At 39.0% G+C, this 18,349-nt stretch overlaps 1 protein-coding gene across 1 annotated transcript; it reads left to right on the forward strand.

Moving 5' to 3' along the window:
• Positions 1 to 204: 204 nt before the first annotated feature.
• On the forward strand, positions 205 to 16,904 carry dgat1b (diacylglycerol O-acyltransferase 1b). The gene is made up of 17 exons (XM_069696069.1): positions 205 to 552; positions 3,559 to 3,646; positions 4,698 to 4,738; positions 4,954 to 5,039; positions 7,955 to 8,007; positions 8,514 to 8,619; positions 12,124 to 12,252; positions 12,648 to 12,716; positions 12,846 to 12,949; positions 13,393 to 13,431; positions 13,630 to 13,671; positions 13,785 to 13,829; positions 14,237 to 14,349; positions 14,751 to 14,816; positions 15,017 to 15,104; positions 15,226 to 15,288; positions 15,892 to 16,904. Exons 1-17 carry the CDS (start codon positions 308 to 310, stop codon positions 16,039 to 16,041), a joined length of 1,527 nt encoding a protein of 508 aa, XP_069552170.1. The 5' UTR covers positions 205 to 307; the 3' UTR covers positions 16,042 to 16,904.
• The last annotated feature ends 1,445 nt before the right edge of the window (positions 16,905 to 18,349 follow it).

Below are 18,349 nucleotides of genomic sequence, written 5' to 3' on the forward strand. Positions count from 1 at the left end.
TATATATATATATATACAGGCTGAAACCCAGGTAATGGCTCCTCATGGGTCTGACACACCTGTCGGTTACAGTGGGCAGATTCAGGCTACTTTCACTCCATGTGGCGTCATGAAAACACTCCCGCCTGTGTGTGTGTACTGTACGGAAGTCTGAGTTTTGGACGGATAGTTTTGCAACCCGTTCACTTCCCTCTCGTTGGATCACGACGCCTGTGTGCTACAATAGCAACAGGCATGCCATTATCCGACGTCAGCAGTTTAAGGGGACTTCTGTAGGTTAATATTCGTTGTTTTTCCCTCTGACATCATGAGTGACTGGAACCCCGTTGGGGCCCAGACTCGCAGGAGAAGGGCGACTTTCGCAGCGGGGAAAGGTGCCAGTCTGCAGCCGATGAACGGGAGGTCTGCAGCGGAGTGTCAGAGCTCAGTGACCGCTGACTTTAGCAGCGCAGACAATGTACACAGAAAACGTGACCATTCACTGGAGACGATCCGGTCTGGCAAAAAGAGCGACAAGAAGAAACGCAGGAATGACATGGGTGACAGACTGAGGTGAGTTGGCGCAACTTACCAAAGTGTTTGCGGGAAAGTTTGGAAGCTTTTGTTTTTTTTTTCCCAACAAACATCCAACGTCAGGCTGCCAGCGGCTAAAGGCTGACGTTATATCTAGCGTTACCTCAAGCTAATGTTGTTCACGTATTTAGTGTCAGTCGCTTGTTTGAATGTGTGTCACAGAGAGAGAGGTGTTTGGCACTCGGCCAGGGTCGTCTGGAGTCCTCCCGAAAAAGCCCTGTTTATTTAGTCCCCGTTCATGCCCATTCATTCATACGTTGACACCCACTTTTTAGTGCTGGCTGGCAGTGGAACAAAAAGTGTAGCACTTATCTTAGACCCCCGACACGTGGCTGTAACAGCTGACATGAAGCCAAGAGTCCAAATGGTAGAGGTGAATTGTGGGAACAATTGCCAATTTTTTTTTTTTTTTTTTTTTGTGGATGTCATATCAGGGTTGATGTAAAATGTTATAAATTAAAGCACTATATTCTTCAATAAATCATCTATGTCTCTAAAAGCTGTGTTTTTTTTCCTGCACCAGCTCCGTCATGTGACGTGTACAGTGACGTTTGTTAGTGGCCAAAAGAACAACCAGCTAGTCGAGCTGCCTTGAGCACCAGGGGGCGCTCTAGATGCAAAACCCTGTTCTCTTCGCGGGTCCTGCAACTAGCAACGTTTCCGACGGTAAAACGGTCATCCTCAAATATGATTGCGGAGGATGATACGGATCAGAATGCATATCAGTGTGTGTTGGCTGACTCAGATAGTCAACCTTATTTATTTGAACCACAGTCTGTGGCGGACGAAATGTTGCAGAGGGAGGCCGATGCTCCGACTGCATTAGCTGTGGGAGAGGATAAGGTCAGCGGGGACCATTGAGAAACTGAATCAATCTGCTGCAATGAATTTCAGCGTGGGCCGTTTTTGTTACACGTTGTCACAGACACTGACAGCAAGAGCTGTGTGTGTGTGTTGCTGCATGGAAGTTTTATTCTTTACAGTGAACCCTCGTTTATCGCGGGGGTTACGTTCCAAATAGAGACCGTGATAGGTGAAATCCGTGAAGTAGTAACCTTTATTTTTTTTACAATTATTATACAATGAAATACTCCATAATACATTGAAACCAAAGAACAAAACCTTTTTACAAGCCCAAGCATTTGTTTAACAAATAAAAGTACTGTATAAATGTTTTTTTTTACAAATAACTACTGTACTGTAAAATAATAATTTTAATCATCAATACGAACTGAAGGCTTCAAATTGCTGAGATCGGCACCGCCCCACTGCGACCCGAGTCATTGGATTAGAACGGGAGGAAATGAAAAATGATTATGAAAAAAAATACAAAGTACAGTAGGACAAATAGTGACTCGTGTATTTCACTGCTCTTCTGACTGAGCCGCTGCATCCTGACTCCGCTCTGCAGCGGTTCTTTCTTCTAAAGCCAGCGGTGCAGGTGTGGTTTTTCGAGAGAAGAACATAGTTATCGGTAGTTGTTGTCGCTCTTTTTTCTTCTGGGCAAAAAGATTCTTATAAACCGACATGCCACCATCGATTATTTTTAATTTGGCAAGCTGTTTTACGTACGTGTACATATTAAACCACAACGTTATTGACAAACAGGTAGAGAAGAAGCGGAGAGACTGTTTAGCCAATCAGAATGCAGAACACAATGCACGATGCAAATCCGTGAAGCAGCGAGACCGTGAAAGGTGAACCGCGTTATAGCGAGGGGTCACTGTACTTGGATAAAGTTTGCTGGACACCTTCTTCAGGATACCAAAGATTAACAGGAAAAGACAACCAAATCCATTTGGGCCAAGAGGGCGACAACCATTGAGCGACTATTATTGTCACCTAACGCTGTGTTTTGGTAGTAAAGTTAGTTGGTTGCATTAGTTAGAGGTTAGTGATACATGGTAATGTTGGACAAGCGGCTTGTTCAATACGTTTTGTTTGTGTAACAATAGTTGCTAATGTTACAGAATATGGTCAGTACTAGTAGCGTCCTGATGAATAACCAGCTTCTGTCCTGTCTTGCTCACTGCAAAGTCAACTTTATTGTCAATTCACCATATGTACAAGATGTACAGAGAGATCGAAATATTGTTTCTCACAGTCCCACGGTGTGCAAAATAAAAAGATAAAACAAGAAAACTAAATATGTAACAATAAAAACAGACAACAACCACAGTGACGCTTAACGCACGCATATATATATATGCTGTTAAGCAATATGAACCACAACATTTTTATGATTGGGTAGACCTTATGTTATGCAAATGAGGGTCCATAGTGGGGAAAAAGTTCAGACTTTATAGGTCAAGAGGGAGAGAGAGGAGGAAGTTCAGCATCCTGACAGCCTCATGGGCAAAACTATCATCTGACCGCTTAGTATTTTGTCAAGTGCATGCTATGATGATACAGACTTGGAAAATATTTGGGGGGGGTTTGGCGTCAGAAGGTCACTTTCGAAGCATGCAGGTACAAGTCGGTACAGCTGGCACAACTCCATGAGCAGGACAACTCAGAAAACCTCAGCTTTCCTATTCAATGTAGCATGCAGTGAGAAATGTATTACTTTATTGATCATCAACACTGAGTAGAAATTCATATATAAGTGGTACATTTTCCCCTAATATCCCCAGGCTGGTAAGATAATATAAAAGAACTGATATAACAGTGATAAGTGGTTATGGTTCATTTTGTTCATTTTGTGCCAATAAGTGACATGAACTGAACATATCTTTTGAAAAGAAAAAAAATAATTCACCTGTAGTTTTCTCTGCTGGTTCCACAACATTTTTATGATTGGGTATACCTTGTGTTTTTGCTGGTGTTAACTTTGTTTCTACTTAGGAAATATGCAAGCTTATCTCAGTACGGCTGTAAAAATCCATTATTTGATGTGATATGGTGCTAGAGTTAAATTAAAGTAAATATATCTTAAGCTCACAATGTTCTTGATTGTTTCACCTATTTATCTGTCTATTTCTGTAGCTGTCACAAGAGTCAGGAGTCTCTACTGAGTTCAGCCAGTGGTTACAATAACTATAGAGGAATACTCAACTGGTGTGTGGTGATGCTGGTAAGACACACACAAAGAAACATATACACATGCACACTACTTTACACTGTGACTTTAGCAAACTAGATCCATTACAAGTATTTTGCTTTATCAGATAAGGTGCTGTGCACGTTGATGTACATGCTGTAAATTATACATGTGACAAATTTTTCACCCCACTGTTTGATGTATGTCCAGTTGTCAGCAGTAGTAGGAGGTTAAAACTAATGGGTAATTAGAGAAAAATATCTGAACGGGTTTACAGTTGGGTTTTTACTGACGGTGTCAGTGTAGTAGCAGCGGCACAGGCATTACATCTGTCTTTGTTTATGATATAGCATCTATGACCGTTGTTCAAAATTTATGTTGGCTGTATTTTATTGTAAAATTAAAAAAGCGATTGCAGAGAAAGTCAGAGACAGAAATATGGTGTAAACAATGCCTGACCATTTGTAGTAAGAGTTAGAAAAAACATTTGAAATGTGAAATCTACATTTTCTCAAAATATAAAAATTCATGTAAATCATGTTCAGTAAAATAATTTCATATAATCAACATATTTATGTTAAGCCTTGCAGCTCTACCTCATCTGGATTTGGGAGAGGGGGCATAGTGAGAGAGAAGCGAAGATGAGCTGGCGAAGTCCTCTGTTAATCCACTCTTTGAAAACAAATCACTGTGTTCATCAGAGGAGGTTTTCCTTTATTCTGATTGGACTTCTTTCCCATCCCCGGGCCCAGAGCCTTTGTGTTTGGTAATGAGATATTACAATCCATTTAGAAAGCGCAAGAGTAAAGAGAAAAAGATAGAAATAATGATTGGAGGAAGAGGATGAAGAAGAGGAGAGGAAAGAGGTACAGGGAGAAGTAGGAAAGAAGGGAGCAACAGAAAGAGAGAAAGAAAATTGTTGAGGCAGAGAGGGGTGATATAGAAGTTAATTTAATTATAAGGGACGAAATGACAATGAGAACGATGAAAGAAACTTAAGTCAGGAAGAAGGAATTAGGAGTTGTGCAACAACTAGAAAAAAAGCTTGACAGTTTTATCTTTAACTCTTGTTTTTTTCTTACAGGTGCTGAGTAATGCTCGCCTCTTCTTAGAAAACCTGTTAAAGTGAGTAGAGTTTAATTACAACCATTATTTCAAGAGACCTCCTGCCCTGCTTATATCCAGTGTGTCGTTATTGTTTGACAAAAACAAAATACCAAGCTCTCTCAACACAGAATGCATCTCTTCCCAGAACTCCTTAAATCAGTATTTTTATTTACACATGCAGTTTAAATCAGATTTCTCTTTTTAATCTGGCTTTTCATATTGTTGTTTGTCAGGTACGGTGTTTTGGTGGACCCTATTCAGGTTATTTCCTTGTTTCTGAGTGATCCCTACAGTTGGCCCGCAGCATGCCTGGTGATTGGTAGGTAAACTTTATGTACAACAGTTCTAACAATAAATAACACCTCAAAGCAATGCTGGTTATAGATATCAATAATTATTTTATAGTCATGATTTTGTGTGGGGAAAAACATGTCAAATTTCACCTGGAAAACAATAAGTCATAAGCTGAGAGACCAGAGAAAAACATCCAGAACACTATCAGTTAATGATAGGAGACGTATGAGAGCCATTTTCTATTGAACCTAGCAAGACATTTTAGAACCAAATGTGGAAATGTAAATGACTGTATGATGATAAAAAATGTTACTGCTAATTGATTATGTTACATAAAATATCTGAACTGCTTTTACAGCACTGGACATGTTTCTTTTTTTTTTCCATCAATAGTGTAGGTTGTGTGATCTTCCTCATTAAAGATGGGCTTTGCTTTAAGACACACAGGTGCATGGTGTGCCCAAAGTTTTTTCAGCTTTTATTTTTATGGTATATTGCAGGGAAAGTCTGCAGTGGTGCAGCTTGCAGCGTCCCTAGAGGGACAATCACCTGCCCTATATACTGCACACTAGTGCTAAGAGGGGGGGGAACAGCAGAGAGAGGAAGAGAGAGATGAAGAGGGGGTGTAGTGGGAGTACTTAATGGCAGAGAAAATTAAGTGAGCGAATGTGTATAGTGGGTTGGGAAGAAGGCATAAATGCAGGAATGAAAAGTGAGGCACAGGGTAGAAAGAGAAGGAGAGAGCTGAAGTGAAGTGCTGCATCAATACAGGGGAAGAGAAGAGAGGAGGAGGAGGAGGGAGAAATAGATGGAGTAAAGGCAAATGGCTGCACAGTCGATGGGTAGGAGACAGGTGAGAATGGGAGTCTGTTTACAGTAGCATGGACAGTAAAGCAGCTCATTCCCAGAGGGCATTCAGAGTCACTGCAGCAACTTGCACACACACTCCCTAGCACAAGCACTCCAACAGTGTAAATGAGCAGTCTATGCTTCATGAAGCCAACCAGCAAAGTGGGTAAAGTTTGAACGGCCAGCCTAGAAAGTTTTTGCATTTAGGAAACTGGCCTGTGAGTGACCAGTGCATTTGAACTTCATTGTGTTTCTTCCAAACTGTTTCTCAGAGGCTACTCTGTAAATACTTAATAAAAGGTTTATGTGTGTTTAACAGGTGCTAAATGGAGTCGTTTGTTCCAGCTTGATTTAGTTTGGGTTCAATAGTTGCTGTTCATCAAAGATGCTCAATAGGCCCTTTTTTTCCCAAAAGAGATAAAGCAAGTATTAGAAATAGCATATTGCGCATTTCCCGACATCGTTACTGAGTCTCAAAATGTGATGAAGACACCCACCACCACCTCCTATCCCCTTAATTTGTCCAGAGCAATACGACTTGGACCACCATCTCAGATGATCTGTGGTCCGGTTGCTTGTCTCAGCTTTTGGCAGAAACTTGTACTGTGAACCACAGCCCTGTTGTAGAAATAGAAATATCTTTTCACTGATGCCAACCATGTAAAAACTTGAGTGCCAGAATGTTTAGAAATTACAATGTTATAATGTTTGATGATACCATATTTTGTGAATATGCCTTGCCCTTTCTTCCCTTGTGTTAAAAGCCACCTAGTTAAAGGAATTACTGTGAGGAAATTACACCCAATTGATCTCCTGGCTGTATATAATTTTTGTTGAATTTTTAGAGGTAAATTAAATAGATAACATTTTTGCTTAAATCCAGAATCTCATGTAACTATAATGATAATCTTTTCTGAAACCTGGTGAAGTGAGGCCTACTCTAACTGTTAATTATGAGTGGTTGAATACATTTTTTTTTTACTTGTCCATGGTAAGCCTATTTTATAAACAGAAATGTGGTTATTGTCACATGAAAGAGTTTTGCCTGCAGGGCATTTGTTCCCTCTCGGAGTCTTTTTCTTTCTTCATAGTACCATGAATGTCATTAAATCAAAAACAAGCATGTGACTGAATCACTAAATTGATTGATCAGGAGTGTTCAAGGATAAAATTGATGACAAAATGATGAACCCCAGTAATCGAAATATCTTACAGTTTACACATGTGCTCGCTCTAGATTAGATAAATTGACATGCTAATGACTCATGGGGGTCTTAAAATGGAACAGTTGCTGCAATTATATGTCATCAGTGTTGTTCAGCCTAGTCGAGTCAGGATAATGAGGAATCTACATACCAGTGATTTGCTTAAGTTAATTCAGCACTGAGTTGACTAGCAGTTCAAACTGTCTCTACTATAAGAGGGGGGAAAAAAGTGTCATACATGACAACATACACACATATCAATAATAATGAGTACATTAAGGTTAAATCTGGTTACTATTTTTGGCATAAATAGCTCCCAAAATCACCTCTATTTTTCTAACAGGTGGATTGTGTATTACATTGTAAATGTGAAGCAACTGTGCTTGTTTAATGGAAGATCCACTCATTCACTGGAGCACCTTATTTAATATGAGACTCTTTAGATACCCGTTCAGATGTTGTTGTTTTAGTTTTTTTTGTTTTTTTACAGCCAGTTGCTTCATAGCCTCTTTAATCTATCTAGAAAAACAGGCTTTACACGTACTTATTTGTATGACATCCACATTGCATCATTGAAGTCATGACAAGAGCAGCAGTCATTGAATATCGAGACAGATTGAAATCTAAATTTGATTGTGTGTATGTGAGTGCACGTACAGTACATGCACACGCACATGAACTTTAAGGACTTAAAAACCAACACGTCTTAACTAGGACTGCTTTAAAAATGTAAAAAAAAAAAAAAATGTATTCACATTGATTCGCAGCCTTGTGTATGTGTTAGACAAAATCTCTTTGATTCTTCCCAGTGAAAATGCAGCAGAATAAAAATGGAACGTAACCTATTTCAGATAAACTGACATCAATCTTTCATTGTGTTTAACAGTATCCAATGTGTTCATTATGGTGGCCCTCTACACTGAAAGACAGCTGTCGAAGGTGAGTGGAGAAACGCTGGTTGCACTCAAACATGAGCAATGTGGTTTTTAACCGAACTGTTGAATTCTGAGCCCTTTTGTAATTCTCAGGAGGGATTATTTTTCTAAAACGGACTGACTAACTGGCCCTCCCCAGTTGCATCTGAAAACGTTAAATGGTAAAATGAGAAATTAGTTTCACCATCTGCATTTAGAGCATATCCAGTTCTGCTCTGTCTCTTTCAATATGAAACAACATGAGCTTTTTCAAACTTAACTGGGCCACCACAAGTTAAAATGTGACCTCTTCAAAAGCAGACTGAACAAATGCTTAAGATTGTATTTGTAGCTGCTGTATTCTTGTCAGTGTTTTAGAATTAGGTCAACAACAAAACACTAGAATTACAAATCTGCAACCATAAAAAGGCTGTTTGTTTGATGACAGCGGTTGAAAATGGGACGACATACTGTTCTTAAGATTTGACGCAAGGACTCCTGCTGTCCTTCTGTTTCTGTCTTCCTTCCTAGGGCTCATTCAGTGAACTTGTGGGATTTCTGGTTCATTGCATTTACATGGCAAATATGCTAATATTCCCTGCAGCAGTGGTCATATTGGTCCCCTCGATGACCCCAGGTAAAAATGTTTTTCACTATTATTAAACTACTCTCTCTGCAGCATAAGATACCCGAGACAAACAGGTGACTAAAATAGTAGTACCTGTTATAAAGCCAAACTATTATCCACTCACTGGTAGTTTACCATGTAGCCGTGTATGAAATAGAAAATAATGTAAGTGTAATAAAGATTAAGAGGACATTCATATCCTTGCCCTTCAGGGAAACAGTCAACCAGTTTGATAGTGCAGTAAAAGCCATCTCTTATACAGAGTCATAATTGGAGTCGGTTAGTGGTAATGGACCAGTTGGTCATGACTGGATTGTTTCCAGCTGGCTCTAAGAAGAGAGGAGAGCAGAGGAAAGGAGGACAAAGGAAAGGAAAGGAAAGAACAAGGCAGGAGTGGAGGGGAGGCGAGGGATTGCCAAAGTGGGTGTGGTTTCCAGTACAGGGTCATCCAAGGGTCACCTTGTTCTGTCTTCATCAGTTCTGCCTGACAGAAATCATGGCTGCCTTCCACACTTTATCTAGGATGAATCGTGAATACTGAATACTACTACATGATGCACAAGTACATAAAATTCCTCGTGTAAATTCTTAGTAGATATTGACTTAAAACAATACAATTGCATGAAATTTGTTTTTATTGATTTGCAGTGCTTACAATGTTTTTCTCCACTAACATGGTGCTGTTTGTTTGGTAAGTAAGTGACATAAGACGTCCAGTAGCATTCAATGCATTCAACATTTAACAGTTATTTGAAAAAAAATGTATTGTAGCAAACATAGTATTTCTCTAATGGGAGTAATTAAATGGGAAAAATTTATATTTCTGATGTGATCTGATCTGACTTTTACTATTCACCCAGGATTTGCTTATATTTCGGTATGAGTAAAATCTAAGAGTAGTCCAGGATTATCCATTTTTAACTTGAATGTGTAATGAACTTGAAAATTTAAAATATTTCACTGCCAAGGTCACATTTGTCACTTAACCCACAAATGTTACACAGTAGGAGTGTTTCATATCATTAGCATGATATATTTAGCTCAGATTGTTGGCACAGCATCAGCTCTTTACTCTTGAAGCTTTAGTTAGCACACCTCTAACTTTACCTCGAACAAGAGGCGGACAGATAGTGAGTTTCCTGTGTAAGCAGAATATCATTGTTTTAATTCTCTCCTCTCCTCTCCTCTCCTCTCCTCTCCTCTCCTCTCCTCTCCTCTCCTCTCCTCTCCTCTCTCCTCTCTCTCTCTCTCTCTCTCTCTCTCTCCCTGTCTCTCTCTTCTCATCTGTTCTCTCACTGGGAGGTGAAGAAGTAAAGGCGTCAGTCCATCTGTCTGTCTGTTCTCCTGTCTGCACTGCTGTTCACACAGGAAGGGCAGTGACAGAGGGCAGGTGTGTGTGTGTGTGTGTGTGTGTATGTACAGATATACAGTATGCATGTGTGTTTGTATTACTGGTATTACTCATGTTGTGGGGACATAAATATTTTTACACAGTCACAACATGGGGACCGCATAACATAAATCAGTACATTTTAAGGAGAAGAATAGCTAAAGGTTTTTGTAATGTTTAGGATTGCCCAAGTATGGTGTCATGGGTGGGGTAAGTCTCCAGGAAATTACCCTAGGTGGTGAAATGCAACTGTGTTTGAGTGTGCAAACGGAGCAATTGCTTTTACTGGACTGTGTTTGTGTGGCTGTGTTTGATTGTGTGCACATGTCAATAAAGAATCAAGTCAGTGCGTCTAATGTATATTCACAGTAATTAGACAAGAGATAGAGATTATGGGTAATATATTATACAGTGTAATACAATACAAACTCGATGCACTGTTATTTAACACAGTTTTAATGTAAAATAATGATCAGGATAAGATCATGTTTGGAAATCAGATTTACTGAAACCAAAAACAAATAATCAGTCAGACAATCTGGGGTGTGAAGTGGTGCAAATTTGGTGTGTTTTGCAAGACACGCTCTAGCACTGTACCTTAGCGTACCTAAAGGTATTAAGTCTTTCTTTGCTTTATGTAGTGGAGTAAAGTGACAGTAGTCTTAGAGGCAGGTTTTGCAACTCTGACAAAGAGAAACACATACTTGTCTAGCTGTTTTCATGGAGGTATTCAAATTATTTTAGTGTCCTTTTAATATCCAAGGTCACTTCCTTGATTTAAACTTACTTTATTATCTACATTGCACACAGCCCAAGGAAAAATGTGTTGCCTTGGAATCTGAGGTAAATACACTAACTATTGTGTTACCTGAATTAGGAACTAGTGAAAGAAAATGCACATAAATGATCAGCTTTCCTCTTCATACATGTAATTTGTGAGTTCATACTCTTTGCCATTCCAGAGTCTGCTCTCAGAAGAAAAGACAAAAGTATGATGGCTGACAATTTCAAATTCATGATTTTGGTGGGAAAATGAATAATGCCTGGCTCCTCTGGCATGATTTCCACATAAACTTCACCTTTTTGTGTGTTTCTATGATCACAATCTACAGTAGCTGTCTTGGAGACAATCTAGCAGTTTAGAAGCCACACCGAGCCAGAGTGACAGATGGTTGATGGATAAGATCTGCTGTGGTTTGATGCCAGGTGTGCTGACCTCCTCCTCACCCTTTTGGCACAACAGGCAGATTTTATTTGTGTGTTTGTGCACGTGTGCAGTGTTTGTGCACATGTACTGTATGTATGTGTATTTGTGTGGTTGCTGTGCCTTCTTTGTTTGGTGTGATCCTTTTTTATCAGGCATATGGTGACTATTGATAAAGCCCTGGTAGACAAACTGCTCAGCTGGTGTGTGTGTGTGTGTGTGTGTGTGTGTGTGTGTGTGTGTGTGTGTGTGTGTGTGTGTGTGTGTGTGTGTGTGTGTGTGTGTGTGTGTGTGTGTGTGTGTGTGTGTGTGTGTGTGTGTGTGTGTGTGTGTCATAGCCATAGTTTTCAAAATATATCTCCCTTCAAATCAGTTTTCCCTGATTGGCTAGTAAACACAAACACTGCCACAGTTTTAGGAATGTGCAAACAACCACACTGGTGAACAAAATGGTGACTATGTAATAATATCCTTGGCATAGTTTGATTGCTTTCATACTCTGAGTTAAGATGATTTGTTTTGCTGGACTTGTCTAGCTGTTTGTTCAAGATCAAATGATGGCCTCTGGTTCTGACTCCCTCCCTTTTCTCTCTCTTACATTCCTTCTGTTCAGTCCCCTTCTCTCTCTCTCTCTCTCTCTCTCTCTCTCTCTCTCTCTCTCTCTCTCTCTCTCTCTCTCTCTCTCTCTCTCTCTCTCTCTCTCTCTCTCTCCAACCTCTATCACACCTTCTGCTCACTTTCTCTTCCTCTTCTCCTCTTCCCCTTTACTGGCTTCCCTGGATTTCTCCCTCTTATCTGTTGTTCTCATCCTGTCACACTTCCCAACCTTATGTCAGTTCATTGCACTTTCTTGCACAACAGCTTCATCCACATGAGGGAGTTAACCATCGCCTTGTTTCTCTCTCTCTCTCTCTGTCAGCTGGTGGTATATTCGTTCTTGGTACTTACACCATTCTCTTCCTAAAGCTCTACTCCTATAAGGATGTCAACTTGTGGTGCAGGGAATTAAGCACTGTCAAGGCCAAGACACTGGCCAGGTCACTGTCATGTAAGTCACACGTACACATCCCTACATTATATAGGCTTGACAGGAATGGCATTCATATGATAAGCAATTTATGGCAAATTATATTTAGTTTCTCTGTATTCTTTTGATCATTGTGAATCTGCCTAAGCTCATGTTATTACAATGACATCTACTGGCAGACTTTTGACACTGCAGCTCTTAGATCAAACGTAACTGGCACTGTGCAGCTGACAGAAAATGTCTCAGTGCTGTATGCAAATTTCAATATGTAACAAAAATTGTCATTTATCGACATCCAAACTTGATTGTATTTTTTTTCTGTATTTGTATGCAATAAAAAAAAAACAATATTTACACAAACAGTATATTTGCAATGTCATGATGTTGATCATTTGTGTTGGCGATATCTGCCACAGGTCCATCAGCACAGCACCTTAATGGAGGCGACCACAAGTTGTGTTATCCTGGCAACCTCACCATCAGAGGTACTCAACGAATTTTACTATTGTTTCCTTGGAACTGATTTGATCATGTTTCTGTCATGTAACACTGCCTCTTATTTTGTCACCTGTTCCTACTAACTTCCACATTGACCTCCTCTCCATCTTCTGTAGATATTTACTACTTTGTCTTTGCTCCGACTCTGTGTTACGAGCTCAACTTCCCTCGCTCTCCTAAAATTCGCATGAGTTTCCTGCTGAGGAGACTATTTGAGATGGTGAGGAAATATTTCATGTCAGCATTAGCCAGTAAACAAAAATTCCTTTACTGTAGATGTGTTGGCAAACAAACAAACCAAAATTACTGCAAGAGATTGTGATCAAGGTGATGGATTTATTGTAAAGTAATTTTGCTTATTTAAGAAAAGAAAACTGTGTTATTTTGACAGTTTTGGCCATCATTCATGGTGATTATGATATCATTTGCCCACCAATTTAATAAAATGACTGAGATCTGGGCACCTCGTGTCAACAAAAAGATATGTCCCAAATAGTATAATAAAACTGGGTGTCTCCATTAAGTTCTATAAAAAAATTCAAAAAGATTCTCTGTTTACTATTTAATTCACTCCCCATATTCTCTGTTGATATGTAATAATGATGATTTTATATCTTTGAAATCATGTCACTTACTCTGTAAAATTTGTTTCTTTCTCCTCAGCTGTTCTTCATCCAGCTGTTGGTTGGTCTCACTCAACAGGTACAATCTGATCATGTAAACCAAAACTAATGTAAAAGGTTGTTTTATATAATAATTTGTATCAATACTAAAAATCTAACTACACTGTATTTGGGTCCTTTAAATAGGACTACAAAATTTTAATTTATAATGTAATTATTACGTTACAGCACATGTCTGTAAGTGTCCTAACACTGCTTTTTCTTCTCTCTTTATCAGTGGATGATTCCCATCATTCGAAGCTCCATGAAACCACTGGAAGTAAGGAAGGCAAACTGACACAGAAGATCATACTGCAACTGTAAAGTGCTATTGTGGATTTGTTCATGGGTCCCCTCCCCTCCCCCTCCTCTCCCCTCCTCTCTCTCCTTTAGGACATGGATCTGTCCAGGATGACTGAGAGACTTCTTCAATTAGCTGTGAGTTAACAGCTAACAGTGAAACCTATTTCACTAGCTTTTATGCTTGCTGGGAGTTGATGAACATTTTACTATGGCATGAAACAGCATAACAAAGAAATCATTACAAACGACAACTGCAGTGTTCATAATGACAGCAAAAAAAGTTGATGAGTTTGATTTCCACTCGAATTACAAGTATTTTGGACTTGTAGTATACTGTATAGCAACTGTTCATTTACAAAGGGAGATCATGTTAAGACTGCAACACTGGCACACAATCACTATTACAACAAATAAAAGTCCCAATTACCTTTATTAGCATTTGTTGCATTTGACTGTGGAAGCACACTATTTTCAACAGCAGAGGTGGTTGTAAGTTTTGTCTCCACAATGAATTTGTATTCGTCTTCAATTTGTCTCTCCAGGTTCCTAATCACTTGCTGTGGCTGATGTTTTTCTACTGTTTCTTCCACTCATCTATGAATTTCACAGCTGAGCTGCTGTGTTTTGGAGACAGACAGTTTTACAAGGACTGGTGGTGAGTTTGAGTGTGTTGGTGTCTGTATTGTTTATACATTTTACAGGGTGTGGTGGACTGTCTGTACAGGTCAGAGTCATTGAATGTATTGGCATTTGCATGTGCATGGGAAGTTTTCTTTGCGAGTTTGGAAAGTCTCGTTTTATTGTGTTTATTTGTAAAAGTTGCCTTTTGTAGAGTTAAAGTAAATTTTGTGGATGCATTAATTTGTGTATTGCTGATATTACTAAAACAGTTTCACTCATTGTACCGAGGGATAAATACTATTATTTCCTCCTTTCCTGCATCGCAATAACGATTTACAGCCTTTACAATGTTAATCGATATTGATGAAACTGTATTAAATCCCTTATTTAGAGCCTGTAATGCTTCAATGCTGTATTCGCTGACTCTTCTTTCAGGAATTCTGAAACGGTGACATATTTCTGGCAGAACTGGAACATCCCTGTGCACAAGTGGTGTCTACGGTAAATTATTCGCACACTAAGACATTAAAGAGGAGCATTGGAATGTCTGTTAAGAGCGGCTGGAAGCCACAAAATATTCCTAGTCTGTCAAAACACACAAAGCCAAATAAAAAAAAATCTTTAATATTTTTCTGTGTCTTTCCAACAGTTCACCCATGTATAACCATATTTTAACATATCTTCTTCTGTCTGTCTTGCAGCCACTTTTACAAGCCGCTGCTGAGGAAAGGATTCAGTAAAATAGTCAGCCAATCAGCTGTCTTCTTCCTGTCAGCTTTCTTTCATGAGGTAAGAAGCAAAACCAGAACATGCTGTACTTAGTTGTTGTGATGTATGATGCAGATGGTGAAATATAGTTGAATGAAAACACAACTAAAACAACTTGTTTCCCTGTCTGTTTCTGCGTCAGTACTTAGTGAGTGTTCCTCTCAGGATGTTCAGGCTTTGGGCTTTCATGGGCATGATGGCACAGGTAAGAACTAACACATAACACTGATGATACTTACTGCTGCGGTCGACACAAACCGTACAATGTGCTGATATTTTGAACATATACTGTATATTTTCATTAAAACTGTATAATTTGCATTGTAATCTTGGTAAAAAAAAAAAAGAAAATTCACTCTTAGTGTTTTAAAAGGTTAAATAAAAAAATGTGTGTACCGTATGTTGGATGGCGATAGTGTGACGTATACTAATTTGTGTAGCCCAGTAATACAACAAGTCAACACAAAGACAAGTTGATGTTCCTTGTGACTTCTGTGAGACATTTTAAAAGGAGTTGTCAGTGTTTGGGCTTTGCTCCAGTATCATTAACTTAACGAGTCCCCTTATTAACAAAGCATTTGGTATTTGATGTATTATAGCTAATCGGCTCAGACAATAGACAATTTAAATGCCTCTTGATGTCTGCTGTCTTTGTAGGTTTGATATTCATTAAAATGTGCTGAGTCATAAAACACAGACAACAAGAATCAGAAAAAAATATACACACCAAATGTGAGATTGTAATTAGTCATTAAAAACACAATCACCCACCACGGTTATTTAATTACATTTTTTATTGACTATTCAGCTTCCATTAGCCTGGTTTGTTGGCCGCTTCCTGCACGGTACCTACGGCAATGCTGCGGTGTGGATGTCCCTCATCATTGGTCAGCCATTCGCTGTCCTCATGTACGTCCATGACTATTATGTCTTGAACTACAGACAGGAGGTTGACTAATGCACACGCACGCATGCACGCACGCACGCACGCACAAACACAAACAACTTATGGCATGTGTTTCCACTCTTTCATTTTACAAACAAACACACACACACACGTAAATAGCACCAGTCTGCTAGTAACAGATGTCGTCCACTATATGTCAGGATGAGATCAGCTGAGTTATAATTATCATGTTTACTTCAGACACATTGATGATTGTGTATTTCTGCTGGGAAAGCTAAGAATACTTTACATAGGAAAAATCTGAAATCGGAAAATGTCAATCTTGAAACAATACTGTAATTTAGAGAAGATGATATACAGTAGTAATGCAGCTTAATACTCAGGGGATTTTTTTTATTCCAGTGTCTTGTAAAAACCTCCGATGGTCAATTTGGGCTTAAGTTTTATATGAATGGTTGTATTTGGTGCTGTAAGAACAATATCATGCAAGATTTTGGGAACTCTCTTGTTCGCCGTAGAGGTTTAACTCATCTTTACCTAAGTGCATGGACAGTATGATCACTTTGGCCGAATTTTATCATGTTTATTTGATAATCTGATTCAAGTGAGAAGTAATGATAGAGATTCATGATCCTTCCCATCTGTGAGCCAAAGGGGCCTTAATCTGTCAGCTGTTACTGGGAGAAGGAGCATCGCTAGAGGAAATTAATGTATGCTGGTACAATTTCATTAATGTAAAAGCTGTATTTTTTTTTAAGCGTGATTAACACTTATAATGAGGGCAGCATTACCGCATGTGTACGTATTTTATTTTATTTTTTTACCTCAATTGCCATTGCAATGATATCCAATTTTTATGCATTGATTTGTTATTTTGAATCAGAAACAAATAAACTGTATGCAAAATCCCTGAATTACTATGTTTTTGCCATGTTTTTATTTCAGTGGACCAGTGACAAGTAACAATGTCTTATGATATGTCTATATTCAATGTGTGTCTGGAAATTAACATGTGAAGAGATTTCTTTTGGCTTCAATTTAAGTATTGTTATAAAATGTGGGTTGTTTTGTACCAGTATTTCAGTGTTTTTAATGGGAGTGAACATGACCTTTCTAATTTTGATTTGATCAAAGTAAATAAAGATTACAAGCAAAAGTTCTGACCTGTGTAAAGCAGAGGATTTGGTGCTGAAATGGAAAAACGGAGAGCCAAAGAGAAAGCAAGATTTTCATAGCTTTCAAATACTGCAGTATTCTCAAAGCTGTTCGCAACTCATATAGATGCACAAGGTACCTTAAGGGTTACAACAAAAAAACACGTAAATAGGATTAAGAAAGATCCTGGTTTGGGTCAAAAATAATTACTTTCATGTAAGTATCATTTTATACTGAAAGAAATGTGCTTGACTCATGCGTATTTGTCATGGATTCAAACACTTGTCTCCCCACCCACCCCCTGCCTTCACAGACTTCTCCTCTTTGTCGCATGACCCTTTTCAATCCGGCTGCTCATGGACATAAGACACATGCCCCTGACACCAATGGCTTTGACAAAACAGCCTTATTTGATGTCCTGAGTGTAGGAACAGACTCAGTTCTCATATACTTCTGTATTTAGTCATAGACGTTCTCCATGAGCCATGTTCAATGAGTTAAAGACATCATTACTGAGTAGTATTCATCATGATTAGGCAACCCACAGGGTTAAATATCAAATTTATGAAAGTGACAAACATAATTTTACCACTTTGCAACGTATTCAAAACCATGTCACATTCTCTCTCTTAATATATCTATGTGTGCTTCTGTGTGTGCCTGTGTATGTGTGTGTGCACTTGTAGATTTGTCATCCAGACGTGCGAGTACAGGGCTGTGAACCTGTATTTTGTCAGGTTGACAGAGAATTAAACAGCAAGTCTGAGGCAAATCACAAAGTTTCTGCATGTACGTGTTCTGTGAGTGTGACATCTGGTTGAACAATCGTCACTGGGGATTACTGTGTAGTGTAGATGTGACAGGCGACATGACTTTGGTGCATATACACGATGTGATACAGAGAATCACCTCATTTTCCCAATTTTCTCACGTTTTTAAATAAATTCCAAAAAAGGACTTGATCTGCTACTTGTGTTCAGGGTGTAAGGCTGGTTTGGGACTCTTCTTAAAGTGCTCACGTAGGGACCAGCGGACAGAAGTGGCCGCTAATTATCCAGATTTCGGAAATGCTGACCTACTGACAGAGCACTCTCTCAAAAATCATACAAAGTAAGGGTTTCCCAGGGGTCATTAGTCTCACTCCGTTATGCATAAATACTCTGAAGTGGTGGGTAATGGTTTGCAAGAGGGTTGTGAGTGAGGC

The sequence above is a fragment of the Brachyistius frenatus genome, unplaced genomic scaffold (assembly GCF_029030835.1).
Source record: "Brachyistius frenatus isolate BFR_SWC_R1_liver_20210118 unplaced genomic scaffold, ASM2903083v1 Contig_20, whole genome shotgun sequence".
NCBI classification, from domain to species: Eukaryota; Metazoa; Chordata; class Actinopteri; family Embiotocidae; genus Brachyistius; species Brachyistius frenatus.